Source organism: Anarrhichthys ocellatus, unplaced genomic scaffold, assembly GCF_004355925.1.
Source record: "Anarrhichthys ocellatus isolate YVR2014 unplaced genomic scaffold, GSC_Weel_1.0 scaffold18, whole genome shotgun sequence".
Taxonomy (NCBI): domain Eukaryota; kingdom Metazoa; phylum Chordata; class Actinopteri; order Perciformes; family Anarhichadidae; genus Anarrhichthys; species Anarrhichthys ocellatus.
Window position 1 is genome coordinate 1,590,665 of NW_022280048.1, and position 27,953 is coordinate 1,618,617.

Genomic DNA, 27,953 nt, shown 5'->3' on the forward strand with positions numbered 1-27,953 from the left:
CATCGTATATTTTTATTTATTACATGTACGTGGTAGTTTTACAATATCATTATAGGACTATAATTTATCAAATTTGTTAAAATACTTATAGAAGGTTTTCATTGACATATTTATGTGAAATACAGACACATTAATGTCGTGTTATAGGCCTGAATAAAACAATATATAATACAATATATAGAGTGATATTAACATTTGTGTTGTAAAAATCTGACAAAACATTACATAAAGTATTTGGCTCCAAGTAATGTTTAATTGAATAAGTAACATATGACTTTTAAAATGTTTTTAGAATATTTGTGACTAAGATCTGTTAACTCTTTAGTGTTTTGAAATATCAAGAGATTATTTTCTTCATCTGAGAAAAGTTAAACTCAAAAGAAAAGTACAACTGTATCAAAAAAGGCAGCGATTGGAGTAAAAACACTGCATGCATAGATCGGCTTCAAGGTGAACACAGTTTGAGCTTATATGAAGTAAGAAGTGTTCCTCCTGAAACCTCAAAAATGAGATCAACAATACGTTTTGGTAACTTTGAGAGCTCCCTTCATACATCCATTGGCATGTTGCTCAAACTCTCTTCCTTCTCATAGTGGCTGAAAGATAAATACAACTTATGAATCCTGTAAAATGGACCTCTGTCATTGCTATGCCCTCATTTGCCCGCAGGCCTCAGGCTTTCTACGAGAGCCCCAGATAGTTAATCTCTTCAAACGTCCATCCGTTTACACACCATCGGGGGGCCACGTGTCTCGCATTTCCGCTCCGGCTCCGGCAGGTATAGCAGCACAGGTTGGCTTGCAGGCGTCCGTGTTGTGCTCGCTTAGTCCCTGTCGTCCTCCAGATCTGTCCCCCGGTGGTCCCCTCAGCTCATGAACTGTGTGTAGCCCTCGGCGCCCGTTACTATGACATCCATCCAGATCCTCATGGCCTCCGGGGACGGGGCCACCATGTAGTAGAGGCGGTCATGGGTTTTCACACAGAAGGTCAAAGATGGGTTTGGGCTCTGGAGGATAACGGAGAGAAAGGGGAGACTTTTCAGACTGCGAGCTGCACCTGTTGCATCTTTTTCCTCAGAGGAAATTGTCAGAAATACAAAATATATAACAGCATATAATAACGTTGGGATAGTCTGTTTCAACCTTTTTTATGGCCTGTATCATAATGCACTTATAATATGACAAAACTAATTCAATTTAAGAAGACAATTGAACAACTTAATCCAGTCTAATATGGATGTTTCCATCTAAAAATAACTCCCAATTGAAAACATTCCCATTTTTATGTATGATGAACTTCTGACAATATTTTCACAGTTGTGAGTGACTATAAAAATATAATCTACCATTATAGTACAAAACAAAATCATACATGTGGTTGAAATAAAGTTTATTATAGGGCAATGTTAGAGAATCTGTATTAAACCCTTCAGATTGTATTCCTCTACGTTCATTGATACATTTAAAAATAATAAACATCTATTTCAAACATTGTAAAATCGCGGACAAAGTTCTGAATGATAAGAAATGTAAAAAGAAGAGTGTGGATTACCTTGGTGGCACTGCGTAGGTGATCGTAATAAACCTCTTCAATCGCCTGAAAGTAAATGAGTCCTTTCAGCTTGGTCTCATGCTTGTCTGAGAGGAGAAAACGGGAAAAGAACATATTAAGATACATTACATTATGCCTTTTACTGATGCAAGACCTCTGTCAGCCCAAGCAGTGCAATCAGCCAGTGATGTGGCGATACATTTCATGTTTGTCTTTGGTCAGACAATAAACGGCAGTCTTTTTATTCTATTATCAAATATTTCTTACACACCTGTAGATCATAGAGAGATGGTCACAAACAATATTTTATTTTACAATATTCTATCGGAAAACGTGGCCTTTTTTCGATGACATTAAAGCCATTTTAACTAAATTTGAAACAACCAAATAAACTACACTTTTCCTTGTGCCCCTAAAATATCCATTTAGAAATAATTGTTTCAGAAAAATAAAATAAAAACCAAGCACAAAAACACATTTTTTGTCAAACAAGGTAGACAGAAAATGCAAACCCATGCCGAGTGGATCAAGTGTCGTGTGAGGACAATAATGGTGAGTACCAGGAGAAAGTAAAAGTTGTACATTCGAGTAATTTATCCAAGATCCCACATGTGATGAGCCATTATCTCTTTTTTAAAATTTCCTACTAAAGCAAAACCTCTTTATTTTTGGACAGAGGTCCTTCTGCCTCTGCTATCAGCGATGACTTGAATGAAAACTCGCAGGTCGAAGCAGCTCAATTGCGTTGAGGATTGTTAGTTGTGACTTAATCATATAACTTTAAAGAGACATTTTGTATCGTTTCATAAATATTATTTTTTAAACTTCCACAAAAGATAAAATCATGCCATGAAATAAGCTTGTAAGTGAAACAGAGGAACTTAAATCTGGAGAAACCAGACACAACAAAGCAGAAAGGTGTTAACTCTTTTTTCCCAGCAACACATAATCCATGAATAGGTATGAGCCACACTGTGTCACAGTAAAAGTTAATTAAAAGTGCAAGTCTATTTCAAGCTATGCCTGAAGTCTTTACCGTCCTATTAATTTGACTTGTTTTCTTCAGTCGTGCTTTCTGGATTGTCTTTGTGGGGTTTTTTCAGCCTTTTCCCTGCTGGCGAGGTTCACGACTTGAGATCTTTTGTGAATCTTAAAAAGAAATGCCTCTCTTTTGTATATCAGATCAGCTCAACAATTTCCCTTCCAGCAGGTCAGACCTTGTGTCCGGTGCTATAGATTGCTGTTCTCTTCTGGCAGAATATCTTAGAGCGTGTTAAAGTCACTCCATACCGAGGAGTTTGGTGGTTGTTTCAGGGAAACCTGCGGATGAAGCTCAACGGACGCAGTCGTTGGACTGATGGGTTTCTCTAGTTTGGGGCTAAACTGTAGGCATTTAAGTTTCCTCACGTCTAAGATCAATTTTCTTCAAATGAAATCGGTTCAAAGAGTTTCTGGATTCTACTCTTGTTCAAATAAACAGTGGTCTTTTTTTGTGTCTTCCGTGCACACTGGAGCGCCCGGCTATAAGAAACAAACATCCAGCAACAATTAAAGGCAATCTTTTGAAATACGTCTGACGCTTTCTCCTGCTTTCCCCTTTTTCCATAAGTCAAATCTGCTTAGTAATGAGATAAATGTTTTTGAAATGTGAGTTTCGTTTTATTAGTCACGAACAAGCCAGGAGCTAGCCTCCTCCCCAAGAAAAACACATCTAGAGAAAGTATTGCATCTTATTTCATCACCATCATCACCATCATCTTCGTCAGGAGTAAGGGGGTGAAAAGGCTAGGCAAGTGAGTGGAGAGAGAGAGAGGAGCAAAGAGAACAGGGGCCACAGTAATGAAAATATACGTGGGTTCTATTTTCAACTTGATTGTAAAATAATACCTCAAAAAACACGCTCATGAATTATTCAGAAAACGAACTGCTCTCGTTTCAAATTCAGGGGGACAGTCTGATAGACGCGAATTACAAACTGACTGTTAACACAGAAGAACGAGGCGGGAAATTCCACTTAGTGCAGCTTTAATTAGTGTTTGGTTCCAGATGAATAAACGCCGGTCGGGACAGAAGTCGGGTTTTAGTAAAAAAAAAACTGCAAAGAGAACAAAGTGTACGTTTCTCAGAAGAGCCCCGGCACCGCTGCCGGGTGAACTGAATAAATCAGGTCCTGGCTTGACGCGCAGCAACTCTCCAACATAACGTTCTGAGTTCACGAATACCACAGACGAGTGGGCTCTTATGTGAGCAAACCGGTTTGACCACTTTAACCTTCTAAACAAGGGCTGAGCCTCGGATTGAACAAGCCAAGCAGAACTTGAACATATTGGGATCCTGCTGGTGCGGAGGGCACTGTAGTATTTAACAAAGGCTGTGACTTTTAGGCCTCAAAGTTGCTCTTTTGTTTAATTTGCAGATTTTAAAATGGACTTTGATAGACAGTGTCATTATGTTTTTTTCTTTATTTCTGGTGTATTGTCTAGAGTATCAGGGGTAATCGGTCTGTTTTTACTATTTCCATTCTGATGATGACCCTGTGAGGTTGAAACTGGTCAGCATTTTAACCAATAAGCCAAATATAATACAACTCCTCTCCTGGCTTTGATTCAGACTTTTCTTTTCTGTGATCGGTTTGTTCATCTTCTAGAGCTCCTTTAATGGTTCCCTGTATTTGCTGCATGTGAAACTAAGTGAGCTCTTGGCTTCTTCATCTCTCTTAGTATTTGCAATTGTTGAACTTCGCCATGTACTCGGTAATAGTACCAGTGTGCACTTCTATAGTGACAGGTTCACTTTAAAGGTCGATGTTAAGTATTGTAGAATAAAGTGAGCTCCTGCTAACTCGCCCACGCTGCTAGCTCTCTCCACCTACACCAACCACGTTACAAGGTCTCTCTTGCAAAAGATATCTTGATATCAGTGAGACTTCCTGAGTAAATAAAGCTGAACTAACAAATCACCAGTAACAATTCAACCAATATACCCCATGATGAGATGTCGTTGTATCCTCACCCGCGTAATAGCAGAAGTTCCTCTTGATGCGGTCAAAAACGAACCAGCGTTTCTTCCACGACTTGATTTTGCCGCCCATCTTCACCAGGTGGCCCTTGCACATCTTCTCTGTGAGGTTGACGAAGGCGCAGGTGTCTATGCTGTGGCCGGACGACTCCACGTGGGCTCGCAGGTCAAACTCCTCCTTGCGGTTCGGCAGATAGCGCGTCATTGGACGGGCCTGTGGAGAAAATGCTGCGTGATGCTTCATTGCTGCTGACCAAGTGGTGTGAGTCACAGTACATAGTGTTACTGTACAAGGTTGCTTTTGAGTCTCAGGTCCAGTCATAAAGGATTCAAATTTCCAGTGAGTCAAATCTCAGGACAGCCAAGTTCAAGCCTATTTTTTTGTGACCACAAACTGTGTCCGTCTGCTGTTTGGTCGTGGACAGTGGGTGTTTAGAGCTTTATATGAGGAAACAGCTGCCTGCCTGAGCTAAAAGATGCTAAAAATCTTTTGAGCTGCAAAGTCCGGTAATAACACGCTGTGGGTTCATCACCAGCAGCGGCCTCTTTCACATTACGCATAGTTATTTGATGTATGATATAAGAATGTATTTTGAAAATGTTTAATTGTAACAGCTTCAAATAGGACTCCAGCAGAACAGGGTGCATTTGTACTTGGTGATTTGAGGATATTTGTTTACGTACTTATACCACAGACAACTGGTAATTAAACAAACTCTGCCAAGATTAAAGCTTTAATTATGTGTATATTATCCCCCCCACCCCTTCTCCCCAATCCATTTTTCTCTCTGTTCTTCCTCTCACCCTCCCCTCCATTCTCTCTCTTCCTTGACAACCTTTGATCTTCCCGTATTCCCAGCCTCTCTTTATTGTCTCGCCTCTCATCCTCTTCCCCGAGTCTTCCGTCCCCTCTCCTCTCTCGTCTCCTCCCGCTGCTCCACTGACCTGGGAGAAGTGCTTCTCTCTCATCTTCACCTCCTCCTCCACCAGCCTCAGCCTGTGGGCCGTCTCGTCCTGAAGCCTCCTCTCGGCCTCCTCTCGCCTCCTCCGCTCCTCCTCCAACATCTGCCGCCGAGACTGCACCTCCCTCTCCTGGGAGCGTCGGGAAAGGAGACAGAGGAACAGATGGAGACAAGAGAGGAGAAAAATAACACGGGCAAAAGGGAGTCGGGGAGAATATGTAAATGGTAGGCAAATATTGCAATACAAAGTGAGCGACTGTCAGAGGAGGCTCATGAGAATTCAGGTCCCAATCCAGGGTTTTGTAAAATATATCCCTCAAGTCTGGGTAAGCTTTGCTGATGTAAAATGATCCTTGGCAGCTTTCAGATACTTACATACAGGTCTACTTTGTTTCAACATGTAGAAATAATACAAAGGTAAACAAACTACTTACAACATCATTTCACCACACCTTGAGCTGAGTGAATCACTTTTTTATCTATTAAACAGGAGAAACATGAGACTCCTGCGAGAATTCAAAAGTATTGCTCATCAACTTTCAGGGGAATTAGTAAATTCCGATGAAGTATTTCATACAAATTGTGAGTTTATTGCATTGTATTTTGATTATTTCTCATTTGTATACATTTGCCATATAGATATACGTATATTGAAATTTATGATTTTATCGATAAGGCCTTTCCTTAATGCCAGCAACAAAAATGTATGGCCATAAAATAATGTCATCTAATAATGTTATTAATATTTGCCAGAAACATAAATATTACTTTTAAGTGTGGGTGAGTGAGGGTACATTTTATACTCTCCTCTGAAACCAGCTTAAATATGTTCTCCTCGTTACACCAGAGGTGAGGCACGAACATCAGTTTTAGCAGTTGACACAAGGGCTGCAACTAACGGCAATTTTCATTATTGATTAATCAGTAAGCTGGTTTGTTTATAAAATGTTTAAGAAGGAGTGAAGAATGGGCGAAAAAATATCCCACAGCCCATAGAGGATGCATTCAAACTATTTATTTTATTGGACCAACAGTCCAAAACTCAAAGATATTCAGTTTACTATCATATATGAAAGAAAAGCAGCAAATATTCACATTTTAAAAACTGGAACTATTAAATTCGTGGCGTTTTCGCTTGAAAAATGGCTAAAATTATTTATAGATTATCAAAATAGCTGCTGATAGATTTTGTGTTTATTGAGTAATTGACTAATCGTGTTGAAATATGAAATGAGTCGGCTCTGTGATGGGATAACTGATGATAACTGATAACAGTCCGGTACAATAGAACTCTGCAGCACTAAAGTACGACACTCACTCGGTTCTCCATCAGTCTGGCTTTCTCCTGCTGCGCCTCCTTCAACATCTTCTCCATCTCCTCTATCCTCTGGGCCTCTAACCCGGAGGCACTACAACACACAGAGGGAAGGAGCGTCTGATGACACGGCCACGACTACACTTTGGATGAAAAACGGTAAACAAACACACACACACACACACGTGCGTGGAAACCAAACCCTGCCGGCAGTAAGAGATGGAGGAGGCGAGGTTTCCTCCATCAACACCAAACGGAGCCTTTCAATCCTGAACTTCACGAAAACACTGAAAACTTGGTTGGCATGGCAACAGCCAGTGTGCTATAGTCACGGGCGCACACATGTAACAAAAAACATGTCACGGGAACAAAGCGCAGTGACCCTTCTCCTGGGAGACGGGGGCAGACTTGAGTGTTCCCATGGAAACAGAGCCGATTGCTCATTTTCCAGTCTCTCACCTTTCGGGGGTACAGGCGGAGTTGCCAGTGGAGACGCTGGTCTCCATGCTGTCTGAGCTCTCCAGGCTCAGGGTGTCGTACGCTTGGCTGCCACTCGGCGGCGCCTGATGATGCAGGATGGAGTGATGGACTGTCGGAGGCAGATCTGTGGGAGCAGAGACGGCTGTCACAGACTCACAGTGCCCTCTACTGACACTGTCAACTCATTGCTACTGGTTGGTTATAATCACATCCAAAAGCATGTTAAACTAAGGAGATTGGTGGTATCCATTCCCCCAGACGTATGTTCTGAGTGAAGGCCCAGATGTGCTGAATAGATGAGACGGGCTGAAGGAATCACCTACCTTTGCTCTGCAGAGCCAACTTTCTCCTGGAGTCCATGTCTAATGGCTGTGACATCTCTCTCAGCATTGACTGTAACCCCTGAAAAACACATCGAAAGTATCACATGTGTAGCTACATAGAAGATTTGTTTTACAATTTCCATGTGTTAAACGGATGTGCCCACCTTGGTGGATGCATTTTTCTCATGAGCAGCACCACTGGGGTGGGGCAGTGTGCATGATGCTGCCTGCGCAACCTCACCGTCTGATTTGGACTTCAATAGCTGAGAGAAGAACGACAGATCGATTTGGAGAGGAAGTTTATGTGCTTTAGCTCCCCCCCCCCAAAAAAAAAAAAACCTTACCTCTTCTACTTGTTTGTCCTAATGTGGAAGACATTTGTTTGTGGGTTTTTGACTCATCTGGGCAGTTGTGGGAAGTATATTTACTCAAGTACTGTACTTAATGTTAGGTTTTTGTACTTTACACAAGTATTTAAATGTTCTGCTACTTTCTACTCCACTACATTCATACCTGGTCTTTTTCTGTTTCTCACATCTTCAGCTGAGCCCAACATTGAACTTCACTATTTGTCTATATGGAGCACTCTTTAATTTATTAGACTTCCTTTTCCAGCTTGCAATGTTTCTTTTTTTGCAGGAAGTTATAACATGCTTTACTTAATGCTTTCAGGATAAAGAACCCAACTGATGATAAGCACAATATTAGCATCTGTCAGCGACAAATCAAAGCAAAGTTCCTGAAATTCAAGAAATACTGCCCTGTCTTGTTTAACCCACTAGAGGGCCTCCAAGTCATACAAATATGGACAGTCTGTGTGAGGATCGCAATGCAATGTGGCCTGCTGTTAGTGCCCTTCAGCAACACACAGCGAGAAAGAGTGGATCATTTACCTGACTGTGTCTGCGTGTGGAAAAAGACTTTGCAGGCAGTGGTGGTGGAAATGACTGAGGCTCTCCAGCGGCCATGATGTCCTGGTACCAGCGCTCGAGGTTAATAGGAGGCATTGCATTCCTGCTCAGCTCAGGCTGGCTCTGAGGTGATGAAAAGCGTCCAGCCAAAGAGGAGAGGGGAGCAGCACAGCACCAGCATCAGTGACAGAAGCAACAAGCAGGTAGGAAAGATACACACGAAACAGTCCTCGCAGCAATAGTAATTGCTCAGTGGATGGCTGCAGTGTCGGAAAAAATTGAAATGGTGTCGTCGGTTTTTAAAAGCCAGTTTAGAGAGAATAACAAACCTGCGCAGAGAGAAAGGAGGAAGGACCACATGCAGCTGAGTGGCACGAGAAGGTGGATTCAGAGGAGGCGAGTTGGAATGATGGGATAGAGGAAGAAGAGGAAGGGTCAACTCTCTGCATCCCGAAGATCTGGCTTAACTGACTGACTGTGATGTACTCCTTCACACACACACACACACACAGCCAGTCAATGCAGACACAGGAGACACACACACACATACATTTACAGAACAGGTAGAGAGAAGAAAGAGGAAACATAGGTTAAGAAGCCTGAATATTTAAGAAGGATCATTTGAGGTATTGCAAATGTGCGTAGGTGGGTTCAGTGTTTAGTAGGCTGACGAGTCAGAGGAACAGAGGGTATGGCAGAGAGCAGGCGGGGGGTGTCTACCTCACATGGCAGAGCCGGACCTACAGCGAAGGAGAGGCAGTGGAGAGCAGCAGGAGAGGAAGAGTGAGGTTGCATAGCAGCATTTCCATACATCCTATAGACATCAGCGAGCCTGAGGTACTCCTGCAGCGACAGCCAGAACACAGGGATAAAAATGAGGCAGGCGGCAATAGTCGACACTTAGAAAAGTCATGCAGAGACGCACAAAGCGAACACGTGGGCATCACAACTCACTCGGTCTTCATCTTTGAAATTAACATGGATGGCAGTAACCATCCATGTTACTTAATGGTTACTGCCATCCAGTAACCATCAGTTTAATCAGCCCAAAGGTCATCTTCCAAGTTTGTTTTATTTTGCATCATCTACTGCTTTAATTCTAGATAGTGTAACCCTATAAGTTGGAGAATGTAGCAACCGCAAACAAACATAATAACATAACTTTCCCCAACAACAATTAAACTGCATTGCTGTTGTTTGTGAGTATTTGCAAACCCAACAACATGCTCGTTTTTTAATATTGTAGAAACGGCAGCACAGGCATTTATTAGCCATTTGTTAGGTGTTGTTACACAGAGGATTTTGTCGAGGATTACCTCTTGTAGCCTAACAGGATAAAGTTCAGGGGAGGGCATGTGAGAGGAGGAGAAGGAGGCAGAGGAGGGACAGGGGCTATGAGGAGGACCGTCCACATGAACAAGGTCAGGTTCGCTGATGTGTAGAAATTCCTGTTTAAAAAGTTCATTTAAGTTAAAACTAAATCCACTTGAAAGGAGGTGTTTTTGTTGTTGTTGTACTCCTCCTCTAGCTTAGTAACCACAGATGGTTGTGAGATCACGTCTCACATGTTCCTGCTCACCTCTTTCATGCTGCTGTTGGGCTTTGGGAAGTTTCTCCCTCCTGTCACGGTGTGGTACCTCGTCTCCAGGGCACACAACCTGTCTTGCTCCTAAAGGGCAAAACCAGCATGGACATAGAGGCGCTTTCACAGCTTGCCATGCATCGCTATCATGAATTAAATACATGCCTCCTGCAGGACGGGTTTATTAACGGTGAAAGGCTAACCTTGTGTAGCAGCTGCAGAGCCACCGTCCTGTCCTGAGCCATCCTCTCACAGTCATAAGCCGCCTGTAACCCCAGCTGCTTCACCTGTGCTTCCATAGCGGTCACCTTCTCCTGCAAATCAAACCTGGATGTCACGCTGACATAAACTCTCAACTCGGTGATCGTATTTTACACACATATACGTATTTTCTGCTACAATGGCGTCCGCACCTTCCTCTTGGCCACACTGCAGTGGTACTCGGCTTGCTCTTGGTGAAGCTGCGAGCTTTGAGTCTCCTTCTTCTCCTCCAGGCTGCTCTCCTCCTCCAGCTGGCAGAACTCCAGCTCCTCAAACTGCTTGGTCCCAGACTCCAGAGCTTCAGCTGTCTGTCCACGTACAGATACACATGCAGGTTATTCACACTGTTTGAAGTCAGGCAGACAGAGATATCAAATGATATGACTTTCAATATTTGGTTTCTTATTGTTAACAAAATCCCATGAAAAGACCAAAACCATCAATGATTAACTATTGTTTGTGTATCCAAAGCTGGACATATCTTATTAGCTTTCCCTATGATGAACACAGACATTGCTGCTGTAAATACTCACTACCACATATTTATCCACGGTTGAAAATAGTCCCCATCAAAAGCAGTTTACTCCTTTTTGAGTAACGTTTTGCTAAAAACTACAGTACTTAATTGTTGCAGATTGAAAACCCCTTTGCAATGTATCTAAATTTGCTCAGGTTGCTGATGGTTTCTTCTGGCTGGAGAGGTCGGAAAGTATTGAGGGATGGACTGACACATTCTTGGTTTTGGCATTTTCATGGGATTAGTTCACAATGAGAATGAGAATGTATACAAAATACCAGCCTTGTCCTTTACTGTCCACGATGAAGTAGTCAAAATGTTATAGCATTAAATCTGACAATAATCTGCCTGTAATCATTAAGTGTGCGTATGTGAATTGGATCATTCATGGTAAAAGGCATGCAATTTTTTTAGAGCAGAGCTGTTAATGACATTATTAATTATTACTAATTGCATTTGACATTTCAAGCATCCAGAATGAGGGGAGAGCAGAGATTAAGCAACAGTCTAAAAGAGCTGCTGGAGCAGCAAAAGCGTTGCTTACTGTTTAGTTACACTTATAACCTTATATATATTTTAGATAATGAGGGGCAACAGCAGAAAAAAAAGAGGTAAATGCACTGTCGGCACACTTATGAGTAGCTCTGAGTGCTTCAAAACCGAGTCAGCGTTATGTCTGTGGCCGTTTCTTGTGCAGCTTATACACAACTGTGGTATTTGGCATATCATAACTCACTGTTGCCAGCCAGTGGGCTGCGTGAGAACACTGACCCTGCTGAGCTGCTCCTGTAACTGTTCCCTTAGAGACAAGGGGCACTTATCAAACTGCCTCTTCAGCTCATTGTACTCATTCCTCTGCTTTTCCAGGGCCTTCCGCTCAGCCGAAACATTAGCCCTCCCCTAAAAACACATAGAAACACACACGATTGGGTCCGCATTCACACACACACACACACACACACACACCACCCCAGGGAGAAAAAAAATCACAGATATCTCAAATCCATGCAGCCAAGCTAACAGGCCAGAGCAGTTAGAGTATTAAAGGGTTGAAGCAGAAGTTAGGTTAGCAGGTGTGTTAAGAGGTCGCAATGCTCCACACATTGTTAAAATGGGAGAAAAATAAACAGGTACATGCAGATCTGAATCAACATTTTAGTGTTGGTCACATCCAGCTGAAAGCCTCATACATGTAAGGAAGATTTCCACTATTTTCTGTCTATTTAAAAAGCTTTAAAAGCTTCAAAGAGAAGATAGTTTGTGCTTGGTGTTTTAGGACAGACAGCTAATGGATAAGCAGTGCATGTCAGTTGACATCTGAGAAAAAGATATCGAGACTGTTCGCATGTTCAAACGCAGATGTTCAGGAACATTCACGTGCAAACTGCACTTAGAAGACCAATGGCTGTAAGCAAGCCGACAGCATTTACTGTATTGTTTTTTTTTTCCTGGGTGCCCACCTTGTCCTTCTCTCTCTGGGTGGCCTTGTCCAGCTGGCTGAGTTTGAGCTGCAGCTGAGAGATGATTTCATTTTCAGCCTCCACCTGCTCCTGCTCGGCCCGCCTCTCTGCCTGCAGCAGGGCCTGCTCCATCTCCACCTAGAGACACACATGGAGTCAGAATCTGCGAACCACCTGTCAAGCTCACTAAATACTCAAGGTGAAACAGCTCCCACTCTTCTCACTTTAAGAGTTGATCTAAGAGCCTACAAGCTAAAAGTGTGTGTGTGTGTGTGTGTGTGTGTGTGTGTGTGTGTGTGTGTGTGTGTGTGTGTGTGTTGACCTCCTGTTTGGTCTCTTGTAGCTGCAGCTCCAGTTCACTGACTCTGTGCTTCAAGTCATCAACCCTGGCCAAGATCCTGCTCCTCTCCTCCTCCATGTAGACCTGCTCCTGACCGGCTAACAGCTCTTCACACTGGAACATATACATACAACTTTGTTTTAAGATGTTTTAAAACTTAAAACATCTTTTAAGATCAGACGTAATCTAATGCATGCCTTCCCGAATGTGTTTATTACCTCTTGGTGTGTGCTCTCTGTGCTGCTGGACTCCTCTCTCTGGGTTTCCTCATCGTTCTCTCGCAGCCTCTGGGGTCTGTCTACTCCCTGAAGGGACATCCCCCCCGCTGTGTCCGAGCAGGTTGCTCTGGCGCCCCCCAGCAGCCCGCTTCTCACCACCTCAGCCAGCTCCGCAGCACTGTCCTCGTGATTATAATCCGCACACAGATGGAGGATGGTCTCCAGCCTCTGTCGCTCCTACAGAAGAGATGTGAAACGTAAGTGGGCCTGTCCTACATTATAGATCGTATTGCAGATAAGCTGCAAGTGTCCTTGTGTGACATTGTCCCATTTAGGCAGCTGTCCCTCAGCCACTGGCACGGGACAACTGTAACCTGATAGCAGGAGGGCCGAAGCTGATGTAGTTTGTCTCTCGGGAGGGGGCTCATAGTAAAACCAAAGTTGTTTATGAGAACAGAATCTGACGAGAAGCATCAATGTAAGACACTGGGGAGTTTTGGTTGCACTACACCAGTTGTCATTTAGTTTTTTCAGGCTTTTAATGTTGCTCTTTTTTAGATTTGTCTCTTCATCGTGGTTTGTATTTGTTTGCTATGCCACATGGTTTCAGCTTGTGGCCAGTCTTCTGGCTCCCATCACTCCAAACAATGAGATGTTTGCTTTGATCTACCAGAATAGCGCAGAATGTGAAACAATAATTAGGAATCTGGCACAACTAGGAATTGTGCCTATTGTTGTGTCCACAACCACCAGGATGCTTTCGTCTGCTATTTAAACGATTCAGGCTGTTGAAATAACCACATGAATTCTGTCATAGGCATTGACTTTATCGGCAAGATTTACACCGTTGACAGTTGTTTATGCTGTTTGCCTGCTTCATTTCTTTGACTTAAACTTAAACTGGCAGGTTTACAAGTAAAATATGGACATAAAAATAGAAATATAAAGCTACAATGAACCGAATATTTAGATTTGACTTTCAACAATTAGCATGCAAAAGTTCAACATTTTGAGAAATATGCTCATTTGCTTTCTTGCAGAGCGTTAGATGAGAAGGTCGATACCACCCTCATATATATATATATATATATATATATATATATAAAACTTAAGCTACAGCTAGCAGCTGGTTAGCTTAGCTTAGCTCAAAGACTGGAAACAGGGGGAAACAGTCTGGCTTCATCTGAAGGTTAAAAAATTCTGCCAACCAGCACCTAAGCTAACTAACTAACATGTTATACTATTTTACGTTGTGTTGAGTAATACAGTATCAGGCTGATTTTGTTATAGACACAAATGAGATTGGTATCAACCCTCTTATCTGACTTTCTGCAAGAAAGTGAAAATTTCCTAAAATGCAGGTCATCTGGAGCAAAATAGTGTAACACTGAAATAAACTCCTTTGCCTCGTTATTACTGAAATGTTGCTGTTCATTGCAATTTAAATATTTTGTATTAATGTATGACCATAGAAATCTTCTCAATTAACCAGAACCTCAACAATAGAAATATTTGAACTCTGTTGCAAACCCACAGTTTGGCCTCCTCTCAGTGGAATTGATGCTAAAATTAACTTTTCAATCCCATCCCTTCCTCTCTAGCTATGCCCTTTACTTTTGCTGAGAGATCAACTGCAGCATGGGCTTTTTAAAGTGCAGCAATATCAATGTATGTAGGTTGGGTTCAGTAAAGTGAGATAACAAAATCCTGCATGGCTGTGCCAACTGTGCTAAGAGAGCAGTGTGCCAAATGTAGTGCATTAATTCCTCTCTTTGTCTCTCTCATCTATAGGTCTACAGTTGATCTGTTTTGTGTGCTTCTTTCAAGGCTGCAGAACTAAACAAACCACGAACGTAGTCAGGGACCCCAAACGTAGTTCACCAAATCAGCTGGTTTGTCATTAAATGCATTTTATGTAGGAATACAAACCATTTAAACACAACTGCAACATAAATAACTGGAAGCATAGAGGCTGCAAGACTAATAATGCAGGGCCCCTTAAAGTACTTTTTTTCTTACATTTTGGTAAATACACTTAGCTTTCTTCCAGAGGGTTAGATGAGAAGATCGATACCACTCTCATGTCTGTCAATAACTATGGAGCTAACATCACATCTAGGAGAATTAGCATAGCTTATCACAGACTGGAAACAACTAGCACCTCTAAATCTCATTAATTATCACATTGAATATCATTACTTTATTCTGTGGTCCAACTTTTACACATGTTAGCAGTCTTTCTGCTAAGCTAAGCTAACCGTCTCCTTGCTCTATCTTCATAGTAAAATCTGTAATTTTTACAAATTTTGGAAGGATTAAACAAATGGCATATAAAGTGTTAATAAGGGGTGTTGATTAACTGAGCCAGTCTTGCTGTTTGCCTCTCCTTCCAGTCTCCATGCTAAGCTAAGCTAACCATTTCCTGGCTCTGTTTTCAAACTTACTGGACGGACTGGTATCAGTCTTCTTATTTGACGCTCAGCATGAAAGTGAATACGCAAATTTACCAAAATGTCAAACCATTCCTTTAATGGTTTAAAGGTACCTTGATATCATCAAGTTCTGAAGCTCTACATTTGTCCTGTGGGGCGTTAGTAAAGTAATTTACTGTTTAATGTGTCAATAAGCAACTTTTTTCACACAGTGGTGATCTACATTCAAGTGTGTCCTATTTGTGTGCAGGTGTGCACATATTCTATCATAAATACACGTACAGTAAGCCTTATTATCATCATTTATTAAGTACCAGCAACATAACATAGCCGCAAATCACTGGAACCCTCAGCCAGTAAACAAATCTCAAAATATGAAATTACAGCTAGATAGTTGTATGTTTTACGAATGCAGCATAATATCAAAGCTTGGAAGAAATTCCAAATATGGATCACAAGCAAAAACACTAATCAACACTTTCTTCAGCCAAGAAATATCAGCTGTTTATCTGCTAATGTATTAGAGATTAAATTATCTATACATAGTGGATGACTCAACACAAGCACGGACCATACTGTATCCGCAGCAGTCCAACCCTTATCAGTACAACTCAGATGCATGTTGTTGGTAACTCTTATTTGTTACCAGAAACCTTTTGGTTCCTGAAATAGTCTGTGGACATGAAGGGGCGGGAACCCCCACCCCCTCCTCTCCCTATGGTCCCTTCAGCTGTCAGAAGCAGGCTGTTGGGTGTGGACTCAGGATGGATAACAAGTATGCAGACTATGATCTAGTGTGGGTACGAATAAGAAAGAGCCTTCAAGCTTCAAACGTCGAGCGTTGAAAGTGAAAGCCACTCTTCCTTTTGATAAATATAGTGTTGAGCCATATGCAGCCCTGCCCTCCGCTCTGGACCTTAAGACCGGTGGAGGAACGTTCACCCCGTGTTAGTCGGGCCACACGGGCTGACGATGCCAGTAATGCTCTGGGGAGATGAGCTAATGGATGTATGCCAGGGGATTTAGACAAGATATCTGAATGCAGACATGGAGTCTGCCAAGCCAGCAGTCTCAGCACCCTCACTTAACTGTCACATGTGTTTGTTCCTCTGTGCCTGCCTGGATGTTTAATATTTCTTTTCTAAAAGATGTTGTTTTGCTAACAGTTTGTACGCCCGGATACAGCTGTGGCTCTACCTGTCAGCTTGTTTTGAAGATTTTCACCTAATTGGCCAAAAAATAGATTATAGCAGATTTGAAGTATATACAAATTCCACCGGTCCACAGGATATAGAATAAACAAACAGTCATAGAGGACAAACCAGAGCAGCAAATGTTTTCTTTAGGACTTCCTGAGCGACGTTCACATCAGCATCGTGATTGTGACTCAACCTATCATGGTGAAATTATTTTCTACGATCACATCTGCAGTGAAGTCATATTCAAAATATCACTTACCAGTTTCTCCATTTCCTGCTCACGCAGCCTCTCCTCTCTCTGCCAGCGGTGGTATTCCAGCAACTCGTCCGCATTGTCACTGATCTCAGAGATGCTGTTTTTGCGTTCGCGGGTATAGGGTTTCACAAGACTCTGTTCTTTGCTCGAGGATCCTGTCATGTTCATGCAGGAGGTCTTTTTTTTGCTACGAGGGCTAGCAAGAGGAGATAAACCAGACAGAGAACCCAGGCCTGACATGATGGCACTTCCCGGGCCAGACCTTAACTGCCTGCCTCCAGACTCCTTCTCCAGCCCAGAGAATGATGATGGACCCTGGGCATACATTGCCCTCATGGCTTCTTCTTTTGAAGTAGTTGTGAGTTTGAGGTGGCCCTGGGGTCCCTCTGGAACGGGTTTAACGGTGAAGCCCTGTGAGGCGAGGGAGGAAGCCGAGCCCTGCGATCCTGGAGTCGCTCTGCTGGACATGTAAGGGCTGAGAGGAGGAAGCTCTCTCAGGCTAGTGGAACCGATCGGCTCTGGAGTCCTGAGCCTTTGAGGGACTTCAACATGAGAGAGGTGCTGGTCTCGCATAGGACTTGGGGATCTCTTCTGTAGGGAAGAACCTCTTACTCGAGGGCTGGATGGAGCCGTTGGGGAAAATTTGACTGGGCCCTGTCCTGAACCCCCGTTAGGCGGTGTGGGGCTTGACGTGGCCTCTGCTCTTGTGCTTCTAAGAAGCTTTGGGCTCTCCTGGGTCCACTGAACACCACTAGTACCGCTTGAAGCCACAGAGAGTGAGGTCCGTGGATGGGGGACAGGAGTGTGGTTGGTATGTGCAGACCGCGCTGGTACTGGAGGGGTTTTGTTGCCGAGGTTCTGGCCCAGAAAGCTGCTGCTGTTTTCATAAATGGAGTCCTCGGTCATGGAGCCGTTTCTCCCAATGAGCATGTTCGGAGGAAATGGCTGAGGAATAGGCTGTTTACCAGATCCAGCCTTCAGCACCAAAGAGTCCTGGAGGTTCTTTGCTATGTTGCTGATTTTGGAGTCGCCGTTGCTTGAAAACGATCGATGGTTCCCGTTCAGGACACTTTGAGAGTCTGCACAGGGAGACAGAAACACTTGTGAATGAGCATTCCTGTTGACTAAAGGAAGAGGACACTCTAAAAGGCAGTTGCAAAAACACAGATAAACAAACACAGCTGGAGGGATCTGTCCTGTGTTGTCTTTGCCTACTGACATCCACCACACAGTCATTGCTGTTTAGGACAAAAGGGATCGCCCTTAAAAGGACAAATACACATGCCTGAACATACACATTGTCCTGATTGCCCACTTTAAATAGTGATAAAAGTCTTGGAGCCCATGTTTTCCTGTATGAACCAAACCCAGCAATCGGAATGGTGCGCTCCTCAGTTGTGTTGTAATCCTACAGGGATCTGAAGCTGCTAAATATAAAAGCTGCAGCGGTCTACCTCATTCAGAGCAGATGAAATCAGGGCCTGGTCAGGAAAGAGTGGGCCATACACACAGGGCAGGGTGTGGTGGCTCTTACTGCACAGTTCAAGCACTGACAGCCGAACCAGTAAGGTCAGAGGAGAATGGATTCTAAATATCATCCACAGCACGAGGCCAAAGTCAAAGCAGCTAACGGGACAGAACAATATAACATCATCTGAATGTAACTGTAAAAAGAAAGGTTACAACAATCCTCAATCACAATGGGGTCACACCTTGAGCGAAAAACCACAGAATGAAATGAACTAGATCACAATGTAGGCCAAAGATAATTAGCCCTGAATAAGCTATTTCTGCATCCTGTCGAGATTAATGACCAATGTTGCAGTCAGACTTTAAGACCAATTGTGCCACAGATATAAAAATCAAGAGCTCATAAAACTGGTATTACATCTGAGGAAAGAAAATACAACTTCCTTTTTTAAATCTTTTGACATGAGCATATAAGTTTAATGTCAAAGTCAGTTCTGAGTTTAACGTAAATATTTTCTTTCTTTATCATGCTTACTGTATGTCATCTCTGTAACTTGTTAGGACGTAAGCCTTAAAACATGGTTAGTTTTAACAGCTAATCATGTACAAAATGTCATCATACCCAAGGTCTCTTAATTACAGATGTACGATGGTTCAGCATTAACCAGAAGTTTTTGATTTGTACATTAAGGTAGAAGGAACCCAACTATAACGAAATATCTATTAGCCCAAAGCATTTACTCTGCCCAGAATAACTACTGAAGAAACTGTACAACCTTCATACATACCAGCGTTTTCTGGGTCCCTGATTAGTTATTATTACTAACTGCATGCATGCATGAGTATGAACACAACCTCTCCGACTGACTCACAGGAACTGTACAATCTGATGCTAGGTGTTGTGTAATTATCAAAGCAAAGGGTCTCCTACCTGTAGGGTGAGCTCTTGTGGCGCTCAGTCCTTGGCTCCCTCCAGGCAGCATGCTCTTCATCCTCAGGGCCTCCTCTGGATGGTTGAAGCGGAAAAAGACAGACTGACCAAAGCACAGCATGCACCCTGCCAGGAGAGCAGACCGTGTGGGTAAAAGCTGTCAGTGATGAGTTAGTTAACAACTTCAAGCAGAAAAAGCATTGACACCAACATAAATACACTGCTTTAAAATATTTAACTGACTAATTAACTGTGCTTTTTTCATATTTAGTAACTATTAGTAACTTCAGATTTTAATTTAAATGGCTATAACTAACTAAATATGTATATAACGGCCACAGTACAACGCCTGAGTTTATACAAACAATTTCATAATACACATCGTCAATACAGGAGGTGTGAGCATAAAGACCGATTTTTCAGCGAGATTAATTTTAACGTGAATGTACACAACACTGCAGCTTGACATTTGATAAAAACAAGTTGATCGAAGAGTGAAAGCAAGTGGTAATCCAGCATGAGAGAAGAAACAGTCCTTTAGTGTGACACAGACATGGCTCAACATTTCTACTATTGTTGTTTATTTGTCCTCTAATCGATTAGAGGACGTGTATTGGCAGTTTACCATACATAATTAAACGGACTAGTTGAACTCACGTGTAATTAACCAGTAAGTGAAATCAACTCCTTTCCCTGTATTTCCTCTCCGGTGGCTTTCAGGAATGCCTGATATATTCCCTGAGAGTCAAACGCTGAAGTTTCCTTTCCAGTTCTCGACATTCCACAAGGAGTTTAATATTCATCTCATCCTTCAAAGTGTAGCCAAAGGTCCACATGGCTGCAATATTGTTCTGTATGATAGAAATTAAGCAGTTTCCTCCATTCCTGGGTTGTTTTATTCAGAATTCCATGAGTCCTTTGAATGAAGCCTAAAGTATTCTTGTTCAGCAGCTGCTGCCTCCACACACACTGGCTGATTACCCGGCTTCAAATGACATGCTGGTGTAGTTGCTGGCTTGGATCCCATGGAGAGGGGACTGAGGGGGGTGGGACTGCTATGCTTTTTTTAATGCAAGTAGGCATGTTACTGGAAGGACATGGGACTGTTTTGTTTTTGTAAAGCTAGGCATTGTTATCGTCCACCTTGCTTTCAGTGAATTTAAAACTCATCAGAACCCAGTTTATGTATGAGTATGAAATACAAGTCGTCTGACTGTACATCAACGTGATTTCATAGATAACTAAAGTTCTATAGCCAATAGTTTGAGCTAAATGCTAACATCGGCATGCTAACAGGCTCACAGTGACAATGCCGATCGGAAGCAGGTGTGATGTTTACTATAATTATCATCTTAGCTTAGCATAAAGCATGCTAAAATTTGCTAATTGCACTAATGACAGAGTACAGCTGAGACTGATGGGAAAGTCATTAGTTTTACTATTATTTAGTCAGGAATTAAAGTAGCAAACAAATTGAATATTGACATGATGCCGACGCCAGATGAAAATGTGAAGGATTCACCAAAGTTATTACAATTCGTCCAGAAGGGGACAACATTTTATGGCAGTCCAGCCAATGGTTGTAAGACATTTGACTTACAGTGAAACATGCCAACCTAACGGTCGCGAAAGATAAAGCGTCAGGGCATTAGTGAAGTAATTAGGATGGATAGTCTAATATACACTACTGTCCTACACAATCATCTGCTTGGTGTCATTTTTGTGTTTGTTTAGAAACGGCTTTAACACCAACAATCATCTCTTAAGCCTGTGACAGAGCTACCTTGTGTCAGGCGAAAGGGTTTGGTGATGGGAAGGCCATCTACAGAGCACTGGTTTCCACATGGGTACAAGGTGATGCTGTCTGCTCGGTTTTCAATGTAGCAGTGCTGAGCTGCGATGCCGTGGCCCTGCAGAGGGATGTCTGTCGCCCCACTGCCCAGCGTGGTTCTCCCTGCAACAGGAGAAAACATTTTCTCAGCGTCAGTTACTGGAACATGATGTGGACCTGTGAATACTTCTGTGAAGTATTCTTGGGTACAGTTCGAAGTACGGGTGTCATTTCAGGGATCAAGGTCACAAATGGAGTCAACCCGTGATTGAATGTTGGAAAACAGGTGTTAGTTTCAAGAGGTGTGCTGAGCCCGGCAGATGAAAGGAATCTTATTAGAGGAAATGAATACACCCATCAACTATTTTCTGTGTAGTAGTTTGATCATCAGTTGTATTTATATTGCTGTCCGAGTGCAAGAGATTTAACTGTAACACTATTTGTTTTTTTTTCTCTCTCTCTCTCTCTCTCTTCCTCTGGTGTCTAGGCTCAGTGCTGCAAGAAAATCCCAGTCAAGGGTGTAATTGCAACTGTGGGGCAGTAACAAGATGGTGAGAAGGTAAGGTGTCATCGGTTTTTGTCAATTCATCACGAGTTGTGCTGCCTACATATTAAAAAACAACTGACTTATTTGTAATAACATGCTTGTGGACGTGTCTACATGTGCAAACAATAACATAGATTACAGAGGCTGTCAGTACAGAGATGTCTGGGCTTCACAGACTGTAGATTACCATGGAGGTTAAAACGATGTGGAGTATCCTGATCTTATTAGCTCCTCTTACACGTTAGTCACGTTAACAGGGTAATGGTGCAGCATGATTAGGCAATTTAACAAGCTCTCAATGAGTTTTCTAATGTCCTATTCAACAAGGACATTAAGATATCTATGAAATAATTGGTGCATAACTTAAATGAGCAAATATATCATTTTAAACTAGGTGTTTGATATCCACCCATCCCACCAACACACACACACACACAGGTGTTCACCTTCCAGCAGAGGTAGCAAGGTGATGGCGGTGCTCAAGCGTCCACTCCCCAAACTAACCAGGTGGGGGCGCTCTGCCTGGACTTTCAGGGACTTGCCTGTCTCAATCAGGTCTAAAGGTGTGCTCTGTCAATACAAAATCAATAAAAAAGACCCATTATTTTATGATTCTAAAACTTCGTTACTTTCTACACACAGCATATTGATTTTACACTTCTTAACACACAGTATCTGTCTGCAAATGTATGGCTGAACATGGTATAATTATAATAACAGACAGAGCATAGAAATGATATATAAAGGTAGATTTGTCTATTTACTGCAAGCACGGATTGGTAGATTCATCTGTTTATTGATTTTGTTGCTAAACACTTTTAAGTCCTTACACAAATCAATCACTCCTCAGTTATATTGAGTAACAAGCTGACTCACAGCAGATATATAATAGTAATAAAGTCAGTTTCTCATGATTTAGCACCCCAGTTATATCAACTGTAAATCGTGATTTGATAAATGACTCACCTGTAAGACCTGATGTGTCTGTCTCCCATGTTCCACTTTATTCCTGCTCACGCGCTCCATCTCGTCTGGACTGTCAGAATTATCTGACACATGAAGATCCTGAAGCAAACACACATGCAGAGAGAGAGAGAGAGAGAGAGAGAGAGCAAGGCATGAATGGGAGCTCTGGGAATACTGCTAGTTGTACTACAATGGGAACAGTGCTTTCCTTAGCAACCTCCTGCCCCACTTGTAAGCCCATGTGACCAAACCATTATACTGGGTAATTGTTTCACCAGACAAAATGATCCATCTAGAAGCTGTATGCCTCAATCTAAGAGAGATTACTGGTTTCCCACATTTGACAACAGCCTGCTATTGTGTGAGTATCATCACAAATGTACTTTTGAGATGGAGCACAAGGTATGAATGAGCTCTGCAGGTCCCTCACACATCAGGGGTCTGATCACCGCTCACCCGGCCCACAATGAGTCACTGTGACTCACATACACATCTTACAAACACACACACACACACACATGTTTGCAGACAGATGCTGCAGATTTGATCCAGCTGTCTGCTCATCGCGGCTCACATGAGACGAGAGGGAAACAGGACCAGACGGACCTCAAACAATCACCCACAGACACATACGCAGCCCAGATGACTCACCATGTTTTTCTACTAAAAGCTGGTATCCGCGTCTCTCGCTATCGCCCACATGGGTTGCTTGTCCTGGCAACAATTTAGTATCAGCTCAGCATTCCAAGCCAAACTGAAATAGACACAACTACCTACTATCGAGTGTTTGTTGTGTCTACCATGACCAAACCTAAATTGCTGTCGTGTTTGACTGTTGAAATTTCAAAGGAGATCTCTTTACTTTAATGATCTGTCTGAAACTGAAGTTTCTGAAACTCTACTGGAGGAACGAATGCCATCTTTCCGAAAGATATTCCTGTATTTGGTGCTTTGATGGCGGTGGTGGAGTAAGGTGTCTGACTGTGTTGAAAATCGTTTCCACTGGGTTAACTATAAGGTAATAGTATATGGTTCACATTGCGTTCATACTCCTCAAACCGTTCAATAATCTGTTTCTCATTTATTCTGCTTTTTCCTTTGATTTCACACCTTTCTGTAGGTCAGGAAATGACCACATCAGCCCATTTGCACATCAACACATGACTGTTGCATCAAAGGCAAATGCCTGGGCTCTTTGTCGCTCCATGCTGACATCACCGTTCAAGTCAAATTCTTGAAAAAACAAAGAAGAATTTGCCAAAAACCATCCACAGCTGCTGTGCTCCCACTTTAGCCCCGGCTGAGACAACAGGGCGTTCTATCCGCGTCTGATGTCACTGCGGACGAAGCCGCCGCATGAAACCACACATGTCTGACAATCACGTCCAGTGTGTGGGTCTCAGAGGACCCAGTGGCACGGAGAACAGACCGTCCCCTCTGTTCACCGTTGACACTGGACCCCTCACGCCTCTGCCGTCAGCCCACTGGCTGTCAACACTGGCCCTCTTTGAGCCACGCAGTCAGACACAGGACAGGACAGTGGGCAGGGTAATGTCTCTCTGGCTGTCTGACTCACACACACACACACACACACACGTGCACACATATACTCCCGCTCCCACAAGCCTCAGTGATTGAACGTACACACCCAGGCCAGAGAATAGTTTTAGTGCTTGCAAATGCAGGGCCTTGCACTGTAACCTGTGATTATGGGGGCAGTTATGCCCTTCAGAGTTGCCATGAGCTTCTGAAAATAGACACCGCCAGCCACACGGTCTGGGCTGCTGCTTTTAAAGAGAAATGATTTCTGCTCAGAGCGAACACTGACAAAATTGACATTTAACATGATGAATAAAATTAAATAGAGTGTTATTTTTATGAAGGATGATATAAAAAACAGGCAGAACACAAGTTACAAACATAACAGTGCAGCAAACACAGTCAACAGTTTACTTACTTCACTGACAGGCATGCAGCTCTTACCATTACTCTACTCTTACAGAGTCCAGACAACAGCTAGATCCATGAGTTTGTCTGAAGTGTATTTATCCACAGAGCAGCATCCACATAATTGTTTATGTCTTGCTCCGAGCTTTCTTCATTCACTCACTGAGTTCTTCTGCTATTTCCCTCCTCCCAACCCCTTCTCCTCCCTGAGAGCAGAGTTACAGAGGGGGAACCCGGCATCGGCACTGCCCTCTAAAATGTGCTATTACATCTCACTAAATTACATGGTTTTTTTTTTATTGACTTCCTTTCTCTTTCCTTTTTTGGCAGATAAACCCTATGAGGAAAGAAAATCAACTCTATATTAAGAGAGGCGTTGGTGTCAAAGTCCAGATCCTCCTCAGAGAGTCCCTGAGATGTATTCCCTCCTACAGGATTTCCATTGATTGAAAGATCAGCTGGACCGCACCAGATGATCAGAGGAGGAGGCTGGAGACCAGACCCCTTCAATGCCGTGAGCCTCCTTTGCTTTGTCTATTGGTTAAGCAGGTGTTAAGAGTCTGATCCAGGGAGGAAATACAACGTGGTGTAGGAGTAGGAGATTTAAAAGACCTTGTGTCCTCTGGCTTCCTGCTCTGTGCCACTGGTGTAACAAACTGTCGAGCGTGTATTTCCACTCTGGAAAACTGTTGATAACAGTTTCTGATAATATGACTAAGCACGGTGGATTATAATGTGTCCACTGTGCTTGATACATCAATAAGGATGGGATAGAGAAATACTATGTTCCACAGGAAGTGAGCAAACTCATGCGAGCCATCTCTTCAGCAGTCCCACAGGAACGATTTGGCCGACACAGACACAGAGAGAGAGAGAGAAAGAGAGAGAGAGAGTGGGAGAGAGAGAGATTGAGTGAGTGGGAGAAAGACTCCACTATTGATCTCTCAAGGCTTTTCCCATGGTCAGGGGCCAGAGAGGAGATGGAGGAAGTGAAGCAGATGATGAGTCACTAAGGAAAATTAAAACAAACAAACAGAGGCAGCTCAGTAACCAGATGGACTTAAAGTCCGCAGAGAGGGTTGATGTTCTGAGTCAGTCGCCCTCGGCGTTGATGTGGAAGTTATAGCAGAAGGGGTGAAAAGTTGCTGAATGTCCTTTTAGATAGTGATTTCTAATGTAGATTACACTCCACAGTAACCACAGACGGTAATACAACAGAGGAAATGGATACTTAACAGCAACTTCCGCCCTTATTAATTAAGGAAATTGATGATTATTCTGTTGTGTCACATCTTATCTTATTAATTGGAGCACATGCATTAACATGACTTCAAAGTAAAAAAAAAAATAGTAGCATCATAAAAAAATATTGTGATTTATAAGATTATGAACAGAGAGATTTGAAAAGATGTAGTTTGACACGTTTTTAGGTGGTTGGAAAGAATGAATTTATTCTTGGAGTGAGATTCCTTGTTAGTTTTAACAAAAAAGTGACGCATCCTTTCAAACAGCTAAAACCACCCGGATTATGAAGACAGTTTTTATTTTGCCTTGGAGTTTAACCACATTGGTCTGGACTGTTTAACTGATGGCTAAATCATGCTAAATGATCCTGATGGACTAATAAATAATATTCAGTTTACCTTCTGATCAGGATTATTGCCAATACTATGACTTGTCTTTATGCAACTCTATTCTCCGTACATGGTCTTGATTATAAGCCTGAATTGACCGTAGCGATACCTCAGCATTCAAGGATCGAGGATGATTAAGTTCACCACAACAAAGAAGATTTGCCAGCTGCACCGTCAGCATCAGCGTGTGTTTTTTCCTGATCCCACTGGTTTGATGATTTCTTACGGGTCTGGTGGGAGGTTCAGATTGTACAGTCTGGAGATGCACACGGTTCTAAACCGTCTAACCTGACTTGTGGATCAGATGTCTGTAGATCTCTGCAGGATGTCATGACACATGACAACAGACATTCGGAAGCTTAGTGTAAAATGTTTGAGCAGGATGCAGTCAAAGAGGTAGAAGCAGCTCACAATCCATGAAGCTGAAGAATGTATGGAAGTCTGATGAGAAACAGCTTTCACTTTCCTTCTTGCATTATTTCAAGTAACAGGGACTTCTTAGCCCTGAACCCAGGCAGCACTTCCTCTCAGCAGTGCACAAATCCTGCCTCTTCCGCTAAGATTGACGAGCCAAAACATGAGCTTTGCCCTAACCTTGAGCTGAAGCATGTTGTGGCTGGCAGGAATGCTGCATGTGAGACTCACCATGTATCATCTGATAAAAGACTGATGGGTTAAATAGATTAACATCATCTACAGCAGAGACCCAGATGTAGTAGCAGGACATCGTTGGGCCTCATTTCTTGTTATGCAGCCCGATATTAACAATGTGTCCACATGATTGCCATTTGAATCTTCTGATCTGTTATCTCACACACTTTCAAATATATTGCAACAATCACCACAGAGTACAGAAAGCACCAACTCACATCATGGGCCAAATGCTACTATGATAAGACGCGACCCCAAAGGAATAACAGGAAGTTGCTGATATTCCCCAAACTTTTCCTTAGAGTATCCTATCAAACTGATGTGCTCTTTTCTTTGCAACAACTGTCCACCATAATTTATCAGCACACCAAGACAATGCACATAAGAACAGTAAAGACTACATATTATCTACATGCAAACAAGTTGTAATGAGAAAGTATATTTTACCATTTGTTTCCCATGTAGAGCAGAAATGTGTCTCATTAGAAGATTTCGGGCACTTTAAAGTTAAGAATATACTCAATCAGGCACATCTGCACCTCACACTCCTTTAGGGGAAATACTTCATCAGCCTATAATTCCACCAAAGTACATTACTGGATGCATGAGCCCGGATCTCACACACACACACACACACACACACACACACACACACACAAAAAGTGTCCATTCACAGAGAAAGCTGAGTTTGCCCCTAAAACTCGCTCTCTTTGTGAAACCAGATGACTTCCACCTGCTCTGACCGCTCTGTAATGTTATGAAAGAGAATGATAATGAAAGTATGTAAACTCTGTCACGCACAGTGTACAATGAGTGAGCGATAACTGGGTCATATTAGGCTGAAAAGCCTGAGTGGGAACTGCCACAATAGCCCCATTATGGCTTACTCTCTCCCACTTAGTCTCTCATTGTAACACACAAACACACACACACACACACACACCATGAAGCCAAAATGTTTGTTTCTCATTACCAGAGCGGGCCGGGAACATCTTCTTGTCTGTGGGCTGATTCAGTCCAAGATTAAAAACACTTGAAGCGAGCCATCTTCCCAACTCTCCATGAGAAAAAGTCTCCTAGTTCTCTCCTGGAAGATTCAAACATGCTGCCAGTACTTCACTGCTCTTGGGACAGTTTCAAAGTGAAACATT

The 27,953-nt window shown here is 42.6% G+C and overlaps 2 protein-coding genes across 18 annotated transcripts in view; one reads left to right on the top strand and one right to left on the bottom strand.

Annotated features, from left to right (window-relative positions):
- Positions 1 to 27,921, bottom strand: phldb1a (pleckstrin homology-like domain, family B, member 1a). Of its 6 annotated transcripts, none has more exons than XM_031857100.1 (25): positions 27,776 to 27,921; positions 22,571 to 22,669; positions 22,051 to 22,174; positions 21,010 to 21,180; positions 19,227 to 19,352; positions 16,829 to 17,904; positions 12,939 to 13,175; positions 12,703 to 12,834; positions 12,381 to 12,518; positions 11,692 to 11,820; positions 10,556 to 10,711; positions 10,346 to 10,456; positions 10,140 to 10,229; positions 9,877 to 10,008; positions 9,281 to 9,403; positions 8,890 to 9,048; positions 8,543 to 8,683; positions 7,814 to 7,912; positions 7,650 to 7,728; positions 7,306 to 7,450; positions 6,850 to 6,940; positions 5,515 to 5,661; positions 4,564 to 4,783; positions 1,552 to 1,637; positions 1 to 1,006 (listed from the first exon to the last, which is right to left on the bottom strand). In XM_031857100.1, exons 2-25 carry the CDS (start codon positions 22,628 to 22,630, stop codon positions 866 to 868), a joined length of 4,113 nt encoding a protein of 1,370 aa, XP_031712960.1. In that variant the 5' UTR covers positions 22,631 to 22,669; positions 27,776 to 27,921; the 3' UTR covers positions 1 to 865. The 6 variants fall into 6 exon arrangements, with proteins under 6 accessions (XP_031712960.1, XP_031712959.1, XP_031712957.1 ...); XM_031857099.1 differs by lacking the exon at positions 27,776 to 27,921 and adding an exon at positions 24,554 to 25,193; XM_031857097.1 differs by lacking the exon at positions 27,776 to 27,921 and adding an exon at positions 24,528 to 25,193.
- The window catches only part of stk36 (serine/threonine kinase 36 (fused homolog, Drosophila)), a 68,642-nt gene that overhangs the window by 18,406 nt on the left and 22,283 nt on the right, over positions 1 to 27,953 (top strand). For 4 of the 12 annotated variants that reach the window (XM_031857115.1, XM_031857104.1, XM_031857106.1 and 1 more), the window contains exons 21-23: positions 5,429 to 12,579; positions 12,724 to 13,195; positions 21,545 to 25,031. In XM_031857115.1, coding sequence (XP_031712975.1) covers positions 5,429 to 5,513 — 85 coding nt within the window. In that variant the 3' untranslated portion in view covers positions 5,514 to 12,579; positions 12,724 to 13,195; positions 21,545 to 25,031. Of the gene's footprint in view, positions 1 to 5,428; positions 12,580 to 12,723; positions 13,196 to 21,544; positions 26,476 to 27,953 lie in introns of those variants that run through there. The other 8 variants (XM_031857109.1, XM_031857107.1, XM_031857111.1 and 5 more) reach the window with 8 other exon arrangements.

Excerpts from the sequence above, each read along its gene's own strand:
- phldb1a (XM_031857097.1), bottom strand. Across the intron at positions 22,175-22,570 it reads AGACACATCAGGTCTTACAG|AGCACACCTTTAGACCTGAT; the intron begins GTGAGTCATTTA and ends TTGTATTGACAG. Across the intron at positions 11,821-12,380 it reads CCCAGAGAGAGAAGGACAAG|GGGAGGGCTAATGTTTCGGC; the intron begins GTGGGCACCCAG and ends ATGTGTTTTTAG.